Source organism: Tinamus guttatus, unplaced genomic scaffold (assembly GCF_059628265.1).
Source record: "Tinamus guttatus ecotype Peru unplaced genomic scaffold, ASM5962826v1 Tinamus_guttatus_pri_ptg000226l, whole genome shotgun sequence".
Lineage (NCBI taxonomy): Eukaryota > Metazoa > Chordata > Aves > Tinamiformes > Tinamidae > Tinamus > Tinamus guttatus.
The window spans coordinates 3,611,832-3,630,894 of NW_028288760.1; the positions used below are offsets into that span (position 1 = coordinate 3,611,832).

At 53.5% G+C, this 19,063-nt stretch overlaps 1 protein-coding gene across 5 annotated transcripts in view; it reads left to right on the forward strand.

The window, feature by feature from the left end:
• The window catches only part of DAB2IP (DAB2 interacting protein), a 138,597-nt gene that overhangs the window by 97,832 nt on the left and 21,702 nt on the right, over positions 1 to 19,063 (forward strand). For all 5 annotated transcript variants that reach the window (XR_015913399.1, XM_088525369.1, XM_088525368.1 and 2 more), the window contains 4 exons: positions 2,821 to 2,974; positions 8,704 to 8,802; positions 11,032 to 11,586; positions 18,318 to 18,462. Coding sequence is in view for 4 of the 5 variants with exons in the window: in XM_088525369.1 (XP_088381495.1) it covers positions 2,821 to 2,974; positions 8,704 to 8,802; positions 11,032 to 11,586; positions 18,318 to 18,462 (953 nt within the window). In the remaining variant the exon portion in view is untranslated. The remainder of the gene's footprint in view (positions 1 to 2,820; positions 2,975 to 8,703; positions 8,803 to 11,031; positions 11,587 to 18,317; positions 18,463 to 19,063) is intronic.

Below are 19,063 nucleotides of genomic sequence, written 5' to 3' on the forward strand. Positions count from 1 at the left end.
TGGGTATTAAAATGAAGGAATAGCGTGTCCTTTGAAGCCTGCTGATCCATAGCACCTCTGGCTGCGCTCAGGAGCATCCTGCGGCCGGCTGAGCGCTCCGGAGCCGGCCGGGCTTCGGCAGGCCAAGGGCAGCAGTGTCGGCGCGGGGCAGGATGCGGCCGCCCGGGCGCTCCCGGCCCCTCCTGGAGCTTTTCAAACAAGGGCTGCTAAGTGGTGGTGCCCCCCGTTTGGCTCCTGATGCACAGGCAGATTGCCAGGCTTTTAAGGCTGGTTTGAGACCTACAACACCCACCCCATATAACATGGCATCCGGGAAAGGATTTTATTGTTGCTGACTCGTATTGTATTTGATCAGCCCTTGAGGGCTAGAGGACATCATGGGAGTCCATCCTGCTTACTAGAGTCTGGCAAATAACCTCACCTCCAGGAGAAAATCCCATTAGCTGTGGGGTTCCCAGAGGTGCCAGAGTATGGAGGGATATAAAGCTGCATTTTTTGGAATGTGTTCATTATTATGTCCTGAGAATCTCTCCTTGTTAATTCTGCGTGTTGCACATCTGCCTTCCTACCCGTGGCCTTGCAGCTGCAGGAATTTTAAAAGGACTTGTTTTAATCTCACGCCAACCCCGCTGGCCAGCGAGCCGTGGCGCAGGTTGGCGAGCGGACGTGGGCATCGGCGTGTGTGGTTCCTGGGCCCTGCATTTGGTGCGGGGGTGTGTGCGTGCACGGGAATGCAAGCGCCGACCTGATCGCTTGGCTTTTCTAATTTCATCTGTAAACCATGGAAAATACGGAAATAACAGATGCCTTAATTCCTGGTTTGTTATTGGGTGGTGAATAGTCTGTATCGGCAGTTTCTGACCTGGAAGTATCTGCTGGATGCTTCTTGGTACTGTGCTCAGCATCCAGGAGCAACTTGATCTGTATTAGAGTTGATTTACAGTATCATTCAGAGATAAAGGATATGGGCCCCTCTTCTTTGAAAATAGTGTTAAATTGCCACGAAGTACTGGGAAATGACTGTGCTCAGTTCCTAAAGATCAATTTATCCACAGTAGAGATCCGAGGTGAGTGGGCAGCTTTGGGACTCGCTAATGGGCTCCAGGGCCTTCTGCTTCCAGCCGCAGCTCCCGTCCACGTCTGTGTTAACCTGAGGTTTTTACCTGGCGAGGAGCTGCTGGCTGTCCCGCGGGCCCTGGCCTGTCCTGCAGACGCATCGAGAGGTGGCCCGGCCGGGAGCCTCGGTGGCCACGGGGGGACGCTGGCCCTCGGCCCTTAGGCAGCGCCTCCCACCTCGTGCTCCTCTGCTCCGTGGAGCCTTCGGGTGCTGGGCTGCCCGTTCCGCATTCCCAGCTGGCTCAGCCAGCTGCAGCCGCTCCGTTATCACCTCCGGGGCAGGTGATGGCACGAACCTTAATGGCAAGGCTAGAGAAGCACCTGCTTATCTCTCAGCTCTGTTCATCTTCCACTCTCCTGTGGCTCTGTTCTGGATGCAGCTTGGCCTGGGAGTGACTGGAAGCCGTAAACTTTGTGTGCACTGTTGACATTTCCCCATGTTTTGGTGAGCTTTATTCTAGAGAATGACCAAACTCAGCATGCGCCGACAAAGCAACCTGGCAGAAGATGTTGGGAGCATCGCGGTGCCGAGAACAGCTCGGCCTCACCCTTAGTCCTGGCTGCCTCGGAGGCGGCCGCGCGCCTGCGGACGGGCCGGTGCGGAGAAAGCGCCGGCCGGGGATCTGGAGCTCAGGGCTGCAGGAGTCGCAGCCTTTGTGAGCCGGCTGCTGCAGGAGCTTTTCATTGTGCAGCCTGCAGAGAAAGCAGCTCTTTCTTCTGCTCTCAAGTTATTTTTTCCTTTGCTGTTTTATGATTTTGTGTTTTTTGTAAGAGTACCCGGCTCTTCCCCGCCCCCCCCCCTTGAGCTCTCTGATTTTGCTGTAAGAGTTACAGCTCCATTGATTGTATTGGCTGTCTCTGGGCATGGTGTAGTGCTCGCTGTCTGCGGGCTCCCTGCTGCTAAGTGCTGCCAGTGGGACTCCAGAGCATTTAGATCGGTCGATAGGGCTATCATGGCCTTATTTTCCACACTGCCTCCATCCTGGGCATCTGCGTAACGACTGCACGGAGCACACGAGCCCTCAGCCCATCAGATACGAGTGCGGATCCGCCCGCTGGCTGCGTCCCTGGTGCGAACGTGTGCGCTGAGGGGTGGAGAAGGGGCCGTGCGGGAGCGACGGCGGCTGCCGAGGAGGCACAGCCTCCCTCGCGTCGCACTGCGGCCTCACGGGGTTCTGGAGTTTTGGGACAATGTGTCATTAGGTGCTCCCCACCTCTAGCTGACTTTCTTCTGTCAATTGGTACTGGGTACCGAAAAGCGGCATGAGCGCAGTTGGACGCCCGTGGACCCCACTGCCGCGCGGGCAGCGTCACGCGCTGGGCTCTGTGCCCGGCCACGCCGGCGCGGGCGCTCCTGCCCCGCTCGCAGTCCTACTCCCGAGGTGCTCGAGGGGTGTCATGCAGCAGGTTTGCATCCATCTAAAGATATATCCTGCTATGCGGAGACACTCGTATCAACCTCTGATGTAGTCCGGACTGCATCAGAGTTTGGGAGAAAAACATTTCTGCTATAAATAGAGCCTGTAATAGAACCTGTTCACTAAATTATAAATGGGACATAGAGCAGTCCCTGCTATTCCAGGCCCTCTGTTACCTCATGGCAAAAAATTCCCAGGAATATTCTGCAGTTGTTGCTAACAGATGGACTTAATCAGCTCTCTGGGAAGGAAACTGTCCACTGACGCTGTCACGTTCTTCCTCCAGATCCCATCTAATGCCGAGGCTGAAAGAATCGCGCTCCCACGAGTCCCTGCTCAGTCCCAGCAGCGCTGTCGAGGCCCTGGATCTCAGCATGGAGGAGGAGGTGGTCATCAAGCCGGTCCACAGCAGCATCCTGGGGCAGGACTATTGCTTCGAGGTAAGGCTCCTTTCTGGTTATCTGGGGGGCTGTTCCCGTCCTGTAACACGGCTGGCTGGGGAGCACATCTTGGGCTCTCGCTCCTCTGAAATGTTTCTGCTCTGAACTGCTGCCCAGAGAGACCGTTTCGTAAGAAGAAAATTACTAGATCTTTGTGAGGCGAAGCATGCCCATAAAATCAGAGCTTTGAGCTGTTTGCCTCGTAGCCGTTTTAGCAGGACTTGTTCCTGGCACAGGTGCTGAACTACTAAGGGCTGTATTGGTAGAGCATAAATTAGTAGTCTATGTTCATATAGATATGAAAAGGCACTAATCTGTTTTCTCTGCTCACAACAATGTTTTACGTGGTCGCAAGGGAGATCCTGCTGTTGTCTGTGGAAGTAGAGTTGAGGACTTTGTCTAGGAAAGTAAAGTTTCACTTGTTTGGGTAAATGAAAGATCTGTGAATGTTTTAATCTTCTGTGTGGATGTCATCTGCTGTGGCATGTGTGAGGCCTTCACTAGCAGGAAGCAGAGGTGAACCAAAAACATAGGAATTATTTATCCTACGTTATGGGAGACAAAGTATTGGTTTTGGTAGTGAATGAATGTAGATAGACTGGGGAGATGGTTTTCTTGCAGTAATAAGGTTGTGAGTACTTGTGTTTCTGTGAGGAGCAGATAACCTCTTTATACTTGGAGGGAGAAGAGCAGATAAACCATATGTCCTGGTTGGATCTTGGATCATGCTCCAAGGGGGTTAATGGGAATGCAGGTGTTCTGGATGGGCAGTGCTAGATGGAGATGACCTCGTCAGGATCATGAACAGTCCGACAGGAGAGATAAAGATTGTTACTGAAATCAGTGCATTTTTAAAGAAATGAATAAAAGACCCATTTCTTAAAATGTAAACAGGTGACATAGGAACATTCTTAAAAAAGAATAGCTCCAAACATAAGCTGTGAAGTGAGCAGAGCTATAAATTTTCCAGTGCTGTTCATTCTCTGTGGAATTGAGCGAGTGCGGCAGGTCAGGAGGAGAACCGTTTTGTAAATTATATGGCCTCTATTACATTCCACTCAAGAAAGATAAAATGAAGCTAGATGGAAAATAGATGTGACATCCATAATATACGAGTTGTTTACCAATTCTGTTCAGCACACAAGAGCAGGGAAGGGATGTGAACGGTACTTGCAGAAAGTTGACTGAGAGGGGATTGCAGAAGTCATGCATCTCTAAGGAGGAAGAAAATTTAATTTTTAAGTGAGGTGGATAAAGAAGAGTTATAAGGAAAAAGATCGTGTTAATTGCTGCTCTGCAAATCCTGCAGAGGAAAGGAAGGATGCCCGAAAACAAAAGGGACATTGATTTGTAACTGCTGGTTACTCATCAGCAAGCTCCAGAGGGAAGGACGTAGGTGAGAGCTAAATGGCACATTGTGTTAATGCATTGGACTCGGATCTCTGGAGAGCCTCTTTCGGGTTCTGATTGAGGTCAGAAATGAAGTGTGTTTGCAGATTCTTTCTGAATCCCGTCTGGGCAGTGTCCGCAGTCCCTGCGTGCTTGTGCGCAGAGCTGAGGGGCTGGCGCTGCCGTGGGGTGTCGTGGGCCCCGCGCGGACGCAGTGCGTGGTGCTGCCGCAGCCTCGCCGCGGGGCAGTCGTGGATCTGCTCTCTGCAGAGATCCGCGAGGAGCGGCCAGTTTTGCACCCTGCGATGGAGAAGGGAAGCGGCGCTGGTGTCGGGCAGCGCCAGCCTCGCGCTGTTCTCGTGTATTTGCACCTTGTGGTGCTGCGGTTGGGGGTGGACGGGTCTAGGAAGTTGCCGTCCTCCCAGCTGGCCGTGCTCCTCCTCGGGGTCTCTCCCAAGGCACCGTTGGAGGGGGCTTCTCCAGAAGTGCAGCCTGCCCAGCACAGGGGACGGGGCCCAGCCGGGGCACGCGCTGCGCAGGGGACAGGCCCGGGCTGGGACCTGCCCGCAGATGGATCCCGCTGGAGCGGGGCAGGGTGGGAGCTGCAGCCCAGCAAACAGAGCAGAAAACGAGAGGTGCCAGAGCCATCTGCAGTGGAAAAACCCGAGCGGCTTGTCGGGAGGCAGCCGGCTCTGCAGGGCCCGCGCGCCCCGGACATGGGGCTGCGTTCCCAGGGGCTGCGTTCGGCTTTTTCTGCTGTTTGGTTCTAAGAGATTTGCCTTTCTGGACTTGCTGAGTACTTGGCAATCGCTATTTATTTGGGTTTTTATTTCATTGGTGTTTAAAAAATAAAATAAAATTAAAATAATGTAGTCTTTTTTTCTGGGAGAAAGACCTCCCAGTCAGCAGAACTATCTAGCCCCGCTGCCTGTGCTGCGTATGCTAAATCTACAATAGGCAGCTTAGTCTAGTAAAGGGACCAGGAACCCAGGCTCCTGGAGGCTGTTCCTGCCTTGGCCGTTTGTGAGGCCCTGCTGGCTAGGAGCAGGAATGGGGATGAGGATCGAGGGATTTTGGCACTGTCTTGGCAGACCTAAGACTTGCCCTGTTACGCAGCTCATGTCCAGGCTGTGACACAGCCGGGAGAATGTGGAGCAGGACAATGAAACGCAGCTAAAACCTTGTAGCTCCATCCTGGCCTTGCCTGAGCAGGGGAGGATTTAGGGATGGGTTTAGCCCAGCTGTCAACATCTGCTGCTGCTTGCACAGCCTCGCTGGCTGCCCGGCACCGTGTCCCCAGGGCTGGCCCAGCACCGTCTCTAGCCTCGGTTTGCCCTTCCGCAGCTCGGATGTGATCATTTGTATCCTCCTGGGACTTAATTTCTGCTCAGAAAATCTTGTGAAGGTTTGGAAACAGCTTCATTAACTGGGGTGCCACCTTCCGCTGGTCTCCTGCTGAGGTGCCTCGAAATCTAGTTTGAGCAGCCTGTGCTGTTTCTAAGACATTTTTGAAGTGACAAACTTTTTGTCTGATTTAGTCGCCTATCCAAGGACAATGGATAAATGTGAATGTGAATAAGTAACAGTTTGGGTATTAAAGCATTTTATTAATTGAGTTTATCCTGTACCTTAACAATATTTTAGCAAATCCAAAAACTAGATGAGACCAGAATGTGCTCTTTATTGAGCTAATTAATCTCTCCCAGAGATCATTAATACATTAATGCATATGGTGTTCATGTCAGAGGTCAAAGCCAGGATACCATTTCCCCAGATCTGCAGTAGTGGTTTGCAGTTCGCATGGTGGATGTGACCTTCAGCTGCCATCAGACGAGGAGGCTCCGCTCGGACACGGGACAGTTTCCCAGCTCTTGCCAAGTGTGGCCCTCACAGTCCTAAGGTTTTGAATAACTAGTAATGGGTAATTGATTTATAATGAAATCATAAATTTTAGCATGGCAGGTCAATGCCAATGTATTTACTTATATTTAGCAATAAAGTATATTAGATATTCTACTTAACAGATAGCTAATAAAGGCAGTGACATTTAATTAACAGATCTAATAAAAAGATGACTAAATCCTGTTCTTATTTGTTTGGATATGAATCCTATTGAGTTTAGTAGGATCAATGTGTGCCACTAAGAACAACTTCTCTTAAAGAGGACTTTCAGGGACAAGTTGTAATTCTCTTCTACAGAAGGGCTTCTAGGATTGCTGCCTGATTCTCTAGTCTGAGAGCAGCGTTCAAATGCATTTGTGTACCATGCTGCTGTCAAAACAAGAGAGAAGAAAAATGGCCCTGGAGAAGAGAGCGCCATGGCAGAGCTCACTGGAAAGTGCGTTTGACCCGTTCCGCCTTTATCGACTGGTTTCTAAGCAGTCAGTGGGAACTTAGTTTTATGGACCTTAATTTGAATTGCAGTGGGTTTTTCCCACTCTGGGTACAGAACCTCGCCGTAACTGCTGCCACGTGGCGTGGCTGTGCCGGGAGAGTTCTGGACTCCATGCTTTGGACCTGAACAGAGATGATTTTGCGTCTTGAGAAATAGGACAGGCCTCGAGTTGTGAAGTTCTAGGTTCTTGTGTGAGCAGTCATGAAGCCTTAGAGGATGACGATGGTTTAGCAGTGGCTGAGCTGTGCTTGTTTGCTGTTTGTCTCCATGATACTTCCGTGTCAGCTCAGTACTTAAAACCTGTACTTAAAGCCTAATTGGTACCTCTGTGGTCTTTGTAACTGGATACGGGACGTTGCGGCACCGCGCTGCAGGAATGCGGCTCTGCCTCGCGTCGCCGGGTGTCATTGCCAGGGAGCTCGTGGAGGGGAGATGCTGATGCAGCCTCCCGGGAAGAGGCTGAGAGCAGAAGGGCCGCAGCCCCCGGCAGCGCGGCACGGGGATCACCGTGGTGGCACCATCAGTCTTGTGCGGCACGGGGATCACCGTGGTGGCACCATCAGTCTTGCAGCACCCCTTGTGCTCCAGAGTTTGTTTGTGAGGGTTCAAGGTTGCCATGAGCATCTGCAGCAGCAGATGAAGCAGACCAGATTTGTGATGGGTAACTTCTGGAAATACACTGAAGCTGAGAGGGTGCTGCAGGGTGCTGGAAAGCTAATACAACTATGTCTGTCAATGCGGGTTCTTCTGTTCTTAGCAAGAGAAGCTGACTTGGACCTAGAAGAATTTTTAGTTGTGCAGATCAGAAAATGAAAGCGTGTGAGGACAGGGAAGAGTGTCTGCCCTGAGCCCGAAGGAGAGAACTGGAATATCGAGGGCTGGAGGGTTTCTTACATTTGCTGGGTAAAGACAGGAGAGACCTCTTGTCATTTTGTCCTGGTTAGAAAATGCCCGTGTTCAAAGGAGGGGACGTGTTCAGCTCGCCTTTGAGGTTAGCTAATGACAAACCTTAGCGAGTGCAGCTCTGCTTTAAGAACAGGTTAGGCTGCAGGGAGGTGTGCGAAATTAAAGGAGTTTGTGTCTCGCAGAAGCAGATAACCCCGTGCGCAGTGTGCAAAAACAAACACTGGGACATGATGAGGATCACACCGGTACTTCCAGCTTGGAACTGGAGGAAAGGGGACTCGGAGGGGAGTTAGTTAAAGCACCAGCCGGGTCTGTCTGTCTGCGCACAGTGAGGTACATAAAGAGTGTTACTGCCATTGCCAAGCGCCGTGAATACCAAGATGGTCAGAGCAGCTGAAGGAGGCTTTTAAGAGCAGTACAGAATTGGCAGTACTGCAGTCACAGTCCAGCAGCTCACCGGCACAGCCTGAAGGAGATATTTCCTTGAGGAATATGTGTACGTGAGTGGCCTCATCTGATTCAGAGCCATGGCTGGGCAGGGCCTGAGAGCGTTTTGGCCGTTTGGACATTGGCTCAGTAGCCGATGCCGCGGAAGCGTCGCTGGCGGTGGATGGCAGGGGGTGTTTGGTGGCCGCTGCTCGGGCCGAGTCCTGGGAGCTGCTGCTTGCGCTGGGCCCCCGGCAGCGGCTCCCCAGGAGCCGGTGCCCGATACAAGATATGGAAACACCCCTGAGGATGTGCACCCGCTCGTGGACCTTGGTGATCCGAAGCCTCTCCTACATAGGGCCCAATATCTGGCGTCTCCTGGTGGGAAGGAGGGTGAGTAATTGGGATTTGCGTCCATGATTAATTCTGTGATATGCAGAGTTGCTCCCTTTTTCCATTAGCCTTAGGTGCTGTTGCTTCATGCTTGGGTAAAGCTGTTTACTGAGGAGGGAAGGGGGGGAATCCACCAGTGCTTTTCCCTGCTCTCTCCCGCTCCCCCAAAACACGGTCTGCATGTTCTGGTCAAGATATAATCCTGTTCCTTTCCCTGTAGGTGACGACTTCATCAGGAAGTAAGTGCTTCTCCTGTCGTTCTGCAGCGGAGCGAGATAAATGGATGGAAAACTTGCGGCGTGCCGTGCACCCAAATAAGGTAGCGGCTTTGAGGCATTGCCTCCCTTCGCGTCCAGTTCCTTGTTATTACTTTTTAAAGCCCAGTGCAGAGTCACAGCAGGGGACGTGTTGTCCTTTTAGTAAGTGTAATTGTGGGTCAGCTTTTCTCCATCCTGCTTTCTTTCACAATTATATTTACAGCAAAATGGTAATTATTTCTTTCCCCGTTTTCGCAGCACATGCTGCTTACAGCTGTTGCTGTGAAATGATCAGATCTCAAGAAACTTCAGTCTTGCTCTCATACTAATGATACTTGTCACTTATGTAGGATTTTCCACCTTCCCAAAGCTCTGGGACAGATGGCTGGTAACTGCCAGCACAGTTACAAGACTGAATAAGGAGTTCACACAACCCCGTTCCTGATGCTGGTACTTGCACTGTCTGTTTCCGAGTTGGAGCAACTCGGGTGCAGCCTCAGTGGGTTCTGCAGAACAGCAGGGCAGTCTGGGGCTGAACGTAGCTGCTTTCGCTTCTATTAAGAGCCAGTTGAGACGTCAAAATCAGGCCCTCTGGGAACCACAGAAACAAATTCCTCTCTTCGCTAGAACGCAGGCCATCCAATGTGCGTTTCTATGATCCACTAAGGCTGAATGCAGCCTAAAATAAAGTCTACAGCTGCTTCTTCCTCTCTGTGTTGGGGTTAGCTAACAAAGATTGATCAGCACTAATCAGCTGCAGGATTTCACAGCTGATGAGCTCAATCAACAAGTGATTCTGCTGATCATGGAAAATGCAAATGATGGGATCCTGTGAATTCGTTGATGGCATCAGAAATGCATAACTGTGCACAGAAGTTCAATCCAGGCCTGGCAAGTTGCTAAGGGAGCCCTCTGTGTCCGAGTTCATTGTAGTGAGTCCAGTGCCAGGTTGGTATAACAGGTTTCTTTGATATCAGAAAGGGGACAGCAGAAGGGAGAGGGCGATTTGTACCTCTCCGATTGCGTTTCTGCATGTGCAACTCAGCTGCTGCATCCAGAGCTTTGTGTCGGCCTTACAGCAGCCCCGGTAGCCGCCATCTGGAAGAGCCTGGTCAGGTTTGGGTGGTGAGACCCTCTCCTCTCCACTCCTGGGCTTGGGGGAACACTGACCGTCTCTGTGTGGCTTTGAGATGCCAGGGCAGCGAGAATTCCCCTGGAAATCAGCCCTGCTCTTGCAGCGTGCTCTTGGTGCTGGCAAGCTCTCCATCTTTGTTTGACTTCATAGACAACAAACTCTGTGTCTGATTTGATATTTCTGTCAGGCCTTTACTGTTGTTGTCTAATTTCCTGCGTGTGCTTCCTGGACCGACAGTACCTCATTGTGGATCCCCAGCAAAAACGTTCCCGTCCGGACTCCTGAGCGAAGCAGGCGGGATTGACCCTGGCTGCTGTTTCCGCGATGGGCTCCACACAACGCAGGTCACTGCAGACCCGGGGAGGGATTCGGCTGCGGGCTCGGGCCTGTCAGCCCCTCGTGCAGCAGATGCCCCCAGATGCCCTTCCAGGATGAGGCTGTCGTCGCTGGGGAGTCGCTGAACATCCACAGTATTCCCAGCTGCAGCACTGTGAAAACAATACCAAAGCCAAATTCCTATTTCTCAATGATCCTCCTGTGTGACCTGGTCTATTTCCCACAGTTCCTCTTGATGTTTTAGTTGGATACCCTGGTTTTCAGTCCCAGAATCTCCTGAGGTTTTGCAAATGCTTCTTTCCATGCCAGAGGTGGTTGCATTCCAGCCGTGGATGAGTCAATGCCTGCGTGTACAGTGGGATCCCTTCATTGCTCTCCTTTTGCAGTAAGGAAAATAGACTCCAGTGCTGCAGCAAAGCAGCAATACTGAAAAAAATAACAGGGAGAGCAATGGCACCTGTAATGTAGCTTTTGTTTCATAAAAGCCAGTAATTATTGGGAAGGCTCTTTCCTGTTTCTTTTGAGGCCCACTTGGCAGTGAGTTGGAAATGGTTCATTTATAATTTGGAGGGAATTTATCTTTCTTGTTTCTTATATTAATTGGCACCAGCAGACATGGAGAGCATGGCGCTATTTGGAAAATTAACATAAGTAGTGTTATTATGCAAATTCCTGAGAGCCTGTATTTCCTTAAAATAAAATATAATTAAGCCTCTGCTCATTTAGCACATCCGAAATAATTAACTCATATCCCCATTTTTGTTGTTTATGGTTTTGTTTTTTTCTCTTGACCTTTTTTTCTTTGTATCATTTTTTCTAGGACAACAGCAGAAGGGTAGAGAATATGTTAAAGTTATGGATTATTGAAGCTAAGGACCTGCCAGCTAAGAAGAAGTACTTGTGTGAATTATGCCTGGATGACGTTCTTTATGCACGAACTACCTGTAAATTGAAAACTGATAATGTCTTTTGGGGGGAGCACTTTGAATTTAATAACCTCCCATCGCTCAAAAACATTACGGTGCACTTATACAAAGAGACTGACAAGAAGAAAAAGAAAGATAAGACCAACTTCATCGGACAGGTGAACATCCCCGTCGGCTCCGTCACGGGCCGGCAGTTTGTGGAGAAATGGTACCCTGTGGTCAGCGCCAACCCCAGCAAGGGCAAATCCCCGGGGCCCATGATCCGCATCAAGTCACGCTACCAGAGTATGAGCATCCTGCCCATGGAGATGTACAAAGAGTTTGCCGAGTACATCACTAACAACTACATGGTGCTGTGCTCGGTGCTGGAGCCCGCGCTGAGCGTGAAGAACAAGGAGGAGATGGCGTCGGCGCTGGTTCACATCCTGCAGAGCACGGGCAAGGCCAAGGTAGGACCCTCTTGTCGCCCCGGGCTGCCGTCGCGGTGGTGGAAGCAAAGGCCTGTGCCTCACGTTTCGGGTTGTTGGAGATCAGCACATGGACTCACTTTGGTTTGGTTTCAAGCCTTCCTGTTGTTAGGATACTGAACTTTCCTTTTTATTGTAAACGAGTTGGTAGCAGATGCAGTGCAAACTGCTTAATTAGAGAAGAGGTTGGTGGCACCAGAGAGGTACAAACATAGGGATTTTTCTCTACTTTTGGAGTCTAAAGGGCCAGATTTATTTCATAAACAGGCACATGTACATGTTCATAAACAGGCACAAATGTAGAATATGCAAGAAAGCTGTTTTCAGGGACAAAACGTAGGCTGCCTTGCTGTGCTAGAAGCCCAGTTTTCTGGCTCACTCCAAGTTTCCTTCATGGGAATCCCCAGTAGGTCTGGGGAGAAGAGCAGGCAGGAGAGGCCGAGTCTCGGAGTGATGCCTGGCCCAGGACGGGCAGAGCCCTTAGCTGTGGCACCCGGGGAGCCCGCGGACGGAGCCGCGTGGCCTGTTTGCACAGAGCCAGGCTGTGCCCGCGCACACCGCAGCCGCACGCCGGCAGCAGAGCCGAGGGGGTTGAGGCATCGCGGCGATCCCTGAGCTGTGCGGTCCGGAGCGGGGAGGAGCAGCATCTCCGAGGCGGTGGCGGCGCGGAGGAGACGTGGGCTCCTCGCCCGCGGTGGGGCACGGCGAGACCTTCCTTCCCCTCGCTCCTGGCACAGCTCCTGCGTGGATTAGACTTAATGACCATCTGTCAAACAGAGAAGGGGCTCGGCCTCCTTATCTAGTTCAAGGCAGGCAAAGCTCCTGAGCGGATTGCGAGGCCGGGGCTCTGCTATCCCAGAGGAGGTGAAAATAGCTCCATGCACGCCCTGCCCGTGCAGGAGGGAGCATCGCGCCGCAGGCCTCGTCCCCTTGGCCGAGCTGCCTCCGAGCAGCTCCCGTGCAGTTCTCCGGGTCGCTTCTGTGACAGGGAGCATCCTGGGTTGTCCCTTGGGCGCCGGCCATGCCGGTTGCTGACCTGGCCCTGCCTTCTGCTGGTGCCACTTGGCCCTGCACGTCCGGAGCTGCCACCGGGGCTGCGCTAGTGCCCACGTGCCTGCTCGAGTGCAAGTGTCATAAAAAATCCTGTCCGTGACGATCGCGGTTCCGGTGCAAAAGGCTCCAAGTGTCACCCTGATCTCGTGCGTGCTCGTCTGAGAGCTGCTGCCGCTGCTCTGCCTTTCCCCTCTCCTCGCCAGGCTGGGGAGGCACAGGAGGCAGCAGGGAGGTTTCTGGACATGTGTCTGCATCAGTGGCAAGATCCCAGACGCTCTACACAGGGGACATGGCAAACAGGCTTGATAAACATCCCCCTAAAATGGAGCTTGTGCTTTCGCTGGCTGTCATCCGCCATCAGCGTTAGCTGGGTGTCAGAGCAGCAGGAGTTACTGGAGCACGGGAACAGGGTGAGGCCTCCTCTGTGGAAGACCAAAGGACCAGGGCAGTGGAAGGTGAAGGGAGCAGTGTGTGGCGGAGGGGAAGGTGTCACCCTGCCGCGTGCGGGGCCGGGGGCGGCGCTCGCAGAGCAGCCCAGGGCGCGCAGGGCTGTGGAGAAGGGCTTCAGCGCCCTGCAGGAGAGTTGCGCGGGGTCTCTGTCCTCCCCGGCCCTCTCTCGGGCACCAGGGTGGGTGCCCGGAGCCCCGGCCTTCCCAGGGGCCTCTCCCGAGTGCCCTTCTCTTCGCTCGCCGTCCCCAGCTGAAGAGCGCAGACACGGCTGACAACAACCCTCTGCTTGTGCTGCTGGTAAAGGGGTTTGTGGCTCTGGGCTGCTCTTTAGCTGATGAGAAAGCAGCAATTACAGCGAGGAACAAGTGTCCGGTGGGTTCTGAGGCCTCATTAGGAGCTAATTGCTCTTGCACTGTTTCTGGTCCTGTTTCCCTGTACATGTGGGGTAGGCTCTGCATGCAGCATGAGTGACTGGATACCTGTGTCTGCCCCTGACCGTGCGGCAGCTCTTGTGTTGGGAAGAGGCTCATGGAGCTGCTGACCCCGCTGCTCCGCGGTGCCCATGTGCTTGGTGCTGCCCTTTGCCGTTTCCGTCTGTCTCCGAGCAGCCGAAGCTCCTGAAATCCAGAGGTGCTGCCGGAGAGGAGCAGCAGGGGGATAAGGGCTGTCCGGTGGGGCTGGGCTGTCCCCACCGGTGCCTCCCCCACGGGATCTGCAGCTTCTGTCCATGGAGAGCGGAGCTGGAGTGGGCACAGAGGCCGGGGCAGGGGCCGTGGGGAAGCCTGCAGCTCCGTGCACCTCTCGAGGGGTTTTTTTGGCTTTCATCTTCCCACCGGGGGCTACCTGTGGGGCGCAGGGGACCAGCATTGCCGCAGGCCCTGCTCTGCCTGCACTGCAGGCACCGCAGCCCCGTCGGCAGCGGGTGCAGGGGGACCTGGTGCTGCTGGAGCGCCCCCAGCCCTCGCGCAGCTTGGTGCGGCCGGGGTGCTGCGGTGATGGGTGTGTGGGCGTCTCCTTCCCAAAGCCGGCCCGGTGGCCACTTTGCTGCTGCCTGAGTTTTTCCCTTGTCTAGCCTTGCTCCTGGGCTGCCCTTCAACTTCTGGAGCTCAGCTCATGATCATAAGTGTATAAAAACTTTGTTGTCCAAGCGCTTGGTAGATCAAACCCGGCATCTGACAGAGCTTGCTCTAAGCAGCTGCTTACTTGAAATACACGTTTATGGTGGTGTGAGTGGAGCGAAGGGTCAACATGCGGCCTGATTTGTTTGTGCTGTGAGGATTTGCTTCTCCTCAGCAGATGGATGCGCCTGCCCTGTGCGAGCGGCCGCAGGCCCCGCGGGGCTGCCCGGCCGGGCGTGGGGCAGAGCTGCTTCCGCGGCGCGGGGGGCAGCAGCCCCTGGGACACAGGAGCTGGGCAGGCCTGGCCAGCACCCAAGGTGCCCAGGAGGACACGGCCTTGGCCCGGGACAGTTGGGAGCAGTGGGAGCAGCGAAGCGGGGCGCTGCGTGCGTGCAGACCTGGCAGCAGCCATATCGTCTCGCCCACAAAGACTTTCTCTCTCTGATAGTATTTTATAGCTGCTATAGCTGAGCTAATTGTGAATGTGGTCCCTGACATTCATCCCCCCCTCATCTGCAGCCCTCAGCTCTTGAGAATGTCTTTTCACCTCTGCATAAAGGGCCCTGCTGGACTCTGGGCTAGTCTTTGAAATACACAGTAATCTTATTATCTTTATCAATTCAATCCTCTTATGGCTAAGTCAATCCTATTAATCAGGCTTGCGACGTGGAGAACGTTATTTCCAAGTCAATCTGCACGTCAGTCAGTTGTGATGTGAGGAGCGACACGCTGGGCCGGAGAGGGGAGCCGGTTCGGAAGCCGGGCCAGGGCCCTGCGGCGCCCCGTGTGCCAAGCTGCGCCGGGCTGGGCACAGCACGGGTTGGGCACGGCGGAGCTGCGTCCTGGGGTGGAGGGGCCGCCTCCTGCGTGTGTGGCAGGACTCGTGCCCCTCTTTTGCTGCTCTTTCTCGCGCTCTTTCTCCCTGTGCCTGGGAGGGCTCCCGCCCGGGGCTGCTGTGGCTCGAGGGTGGCTCTTGTGCTGTGGAAAACGGCAGGAGGGCAGCGGTGTCCAAGCTCCTGGGAGCCTCCTGAGGCGGCTCCCGCCCTGCCTGCGCAGGGGGGTTTCCCCTCCTGGCTGCGAGCGGAGCAGTTAACCCACCCCGGCCGTCCCGTCTGCAGTGTGGGAACGTGCCGGGGCCAGGGCCGGCCGCGGCGCCGACGCTCCTGCGGGTTCGGAAGGTGCAGGAGCTGCCCTGGACAGGCCCTGCTGCACTGAGCTCACGCCTGGTGTGTGTGAAGGGGTCCTGGAAGCCGGCGCTGCCTCGTGCTGCCATGCCCTGGGTTTGTTTATTTATGAAGTGCTGCTCTATATTAGCATGGGTGCAGTGGCTGAAGTTGCACAGGTTCAGCTGTGTCCAGTCCCAAGCAAATATCCTTAAAATAAACACAGGAATAACCCTGAAGTACTCTGCTGCTGTCCTTAAGTTTTATTGTAGACTTCCCCTTCCCCTCTTGACTCTGAAATAATGAAATAAAGCATCTTATTTTCTTACATTGCCAGGGGCTCTAACTAAAAACAACCTCCTGCTGATCTCTGCTGCTCAGAAACAAGGAATTTTATTGGCTTTAGTTATTGCGTTTTATTCAGAGCCTTGTTTGTGGGTGAGTGAGGCCCCCGGAGGGATTTGGCGAGTGTTGGCATTCGGTTTGCGTCTCCCTGTCTCCCTCCAGCTCCTCCCGTTCTGGAGGAGCAGACACCAGGCGTGGGATGCAGAGAGGATGCGACTTGTGTGGAGCCAGGGCAGGACTTGGACCGCGGCCCGAGATGGAAAGCGCAGGGTGTCCCGGGAGGTGCCATGCGAAGGTGGCGGCGGCCTCGCCGGGCCGGGAGGGAAGGGCCGTGTGGAGCGCTCGCCCAGGGCCACCTCTGTGGGTGTTTGGGCTCCCCGCGTCCTCCCGGGCCGCGAGGGCCGCGCTGGTGCTGCGGCTCCGCGGGGTGGGTTGTGCTGTGCGCCCGGCTGCGAGATGTTGTGGAGATAATTAGTGTGTTGAGGAAGTGACAGGAGAGAGAATCGAGCAAAGCCAAGGTCAGTGTCTGCTAATTGAGACTCAGCACCTTGTGTCAGCCCGAGCGCCGCATGGGAGTGGAACGAGCCCGGGAGGGACCTGGCAGATGGAGATGGAGCGGCTTGGGGTGAACAGGGGTTCCGAGTTGCCTTTCAGCTCAGATGAGATGGGGCAAAAACGGAGGGAGCAGCGAAGGAAGGCCCGGGCCTTGGTGCCCAGGGGCTCCTGCCTTCAGGATGTTGCCAGAGGAGGCTCCTGAGGGAGGGGATCGCCCGGTTGGAGAAAGGAGCAGTGACAGGGACACGTCTGGGAGGTGGCGGCGCCGTGATGGCCCCGTTGTGGTCCCTCCGCGGGGCCTGGGGGAGCTCGGGGAAGGTCAGGGCTGCAGCCCAGCGCGAGGCCAGCGCTGCACACGGCTGCGTTCTGTGCCAGCGAACACGTTTCATCTTGCTAGGAAAGAAGAGCAGAGCAGGCCGTCAGCCCGGCGGGCAGCGAGCTGTGATACTGCTGCCCGTCCCCATGGGGCGAACAGCGCTGCTTGGTACCGCAGAGAGATTCGCCTCCCTTTTCTAGACGTAAAACAGAGGTGACTGCAGCTGGGATTTTCCTTGGTCCACAAGAGATGCAGGAGCTGACGGGCTTTGGCAGTGAGTGGTGTGGGCAGGAAATGGGCCAGGAACGAGTGCCAGGAGCAGGCCCTGTTTGCAGGTCACCCTTGGGGCTGAGCACAGGCCGCGCTCCCGGTGGAGTCAATTCCTTAAACTCTGATGCGACGTTAATGGGTGTCCCTGCACAGAGCAAACCCCACCGCGGATGGAGACGCAGTGCTCTCCTGCAAAGCTCCCAGGCGGCTGCTGGCACCTGGGTTTCCTGCGTGCCCGGGCTGGGTGGCAGCCCTGGATGCTTCTCCCCTCTGCGCCCTGAATTCCTAACATGCGGTGCAGTCACGACAGATAACGAGATAACCCTTAATGAAGGGTTATTACCAAGCTGATTATTTTGTTTTAGAGGAAGACAGTTTAAAAACAGTGCCTGTGGTTATATAAGTAAATTTAAATCCTTGTTTCTTGCATGAAGAAACAGTCAGAGCTGTAACGTGCATCATTTACGCAGCAGCTTCTTTGCCATCCAGGTGAGTGGTGCCAAGCGGGAGGAGGTCGTCTCCTCGGTATCAGCACAACTGTGAGCTGAGCAGAGCTTCATACTTGATTTTTCCCATTAGTGCAGAGAACAGGAACTGAATATATATTAGCAGTAGGAAACTATATGGTCCTGTGTTAATGCGAGCTACACCGCAGCAAATCCTGGAGCACACGGTGGGTTTGCAGCAGAATGCGTGGGGTGAATCACAACACGTCACCCTCCGCTCAGTCAACGCCCTCGCCCAGGCAGACATGGAGCTCTTAACTGGGGTTTTTATGTTAAAATTTACAATTCAAAGAGCCCAAATTGATACACAGGGCAGCTGTCAGTGTGCATTTGCTCTTGCTTAGCAGCTCCATTACTGTGCAGCACAGATGATGATAAAATTGCATGGTATTCGATGCCATGGATATCGCACCAAAAATGTGCCCAAGATGGAACTATAGTAGCACTGTTTATTTTCATGTATACTAAGTAAATGAGACATTTGAGCATCTTGATGCACGTTACTGACTTGATTCTCAGGCATTAACTGTGGGGCGCAGCTCACGACATAGAAGTATGTGGCTGATTCGCAACCAGTGCAGTTAGATACCAAATGCAGCCACTTAGCAGTGGGTGAAGGCTGCCCACAAAATGTGGATGGAGGCTGAGATGTGACCTCCCTAGAACTGGGACGGATGGAGGTGCTAATGTGGTGCATGAATGGAAAGAGTAACGTATTTGGAGTGCAAAAGCAATGACTTCTTCTGGACATTTAGTTCTCTGCTTATTTCTCTGTGAGAAGAAAAGCCAGGCTGGTAGGAGTGTGATGCAGCGCGCACACCGAGAGCCAGCAGCAGCACCTGCGTGTCGTGTTGGGACCTCTTGACGGGTGTGTGCTCTGCTCTGCTGCACTGAGTGTGTCAGTACGTGCTGACCCACCATGGACTTTGCTTTCCAGGACTTCTTGACTGACCTGATGATGTCTGAAGTTGATCGCTGTGGTGAGAATGAGCATCTCATTTTCAGGGAGAATACATTGGCCACCAAAGCAATCGAAGAATACCTGAAGTTGGTTGGGCAGAAGTACTTGCAAGATGCCTTAGGTATGTACAGACGCTGGGCAAGTCTCACCTGCAGAATACGGTTCTTGGATACGTGCTCTAGGTGGCCCTAGAAGCAATAACAAAGTGGTTTTTGAAGGCATTTTGCGCTTGCCAAGTGTGTGTCTGCGTGCTGGCAGTGTCACCGAGGCCTCATTGAATCCTCCCCGATTGCACAGCCGTGCACAGAGGCTTCCCCCCTTGGTTACTCGCACTGCTATCGAGTCAGATGAAATCTCCCAAATCATAGTGATGAGAGCTGCTTCCCAGTTCCCATCAGGAACCCTCCTGGTGCTTTTTTTAAAGGGCTGGCTATGCTCAGGGCTCCAAAAATATTTCTCCTGATGCAAACAAAAATAATTAGAGTGTCTGCTTCGGGGTAGGTCAGGAAGGAGCTGCAGTGAGAGCCAAGGCAAGACGGGCACGAGGAGGGGCTCTCAGCGCTGTGTCCACGGGCAGCTGGACCAGCTGCACGTCCTCACAGGAGGATGAGCTCTAGCTCTGTTGAGCTGCTAATTTTTCACTATGTTAGATGCCCTCTAATGGATTTGTGTAATTTTAGGAAGGAGCAAAAAAAAAAAAATTTTTATTAATATAACAATAA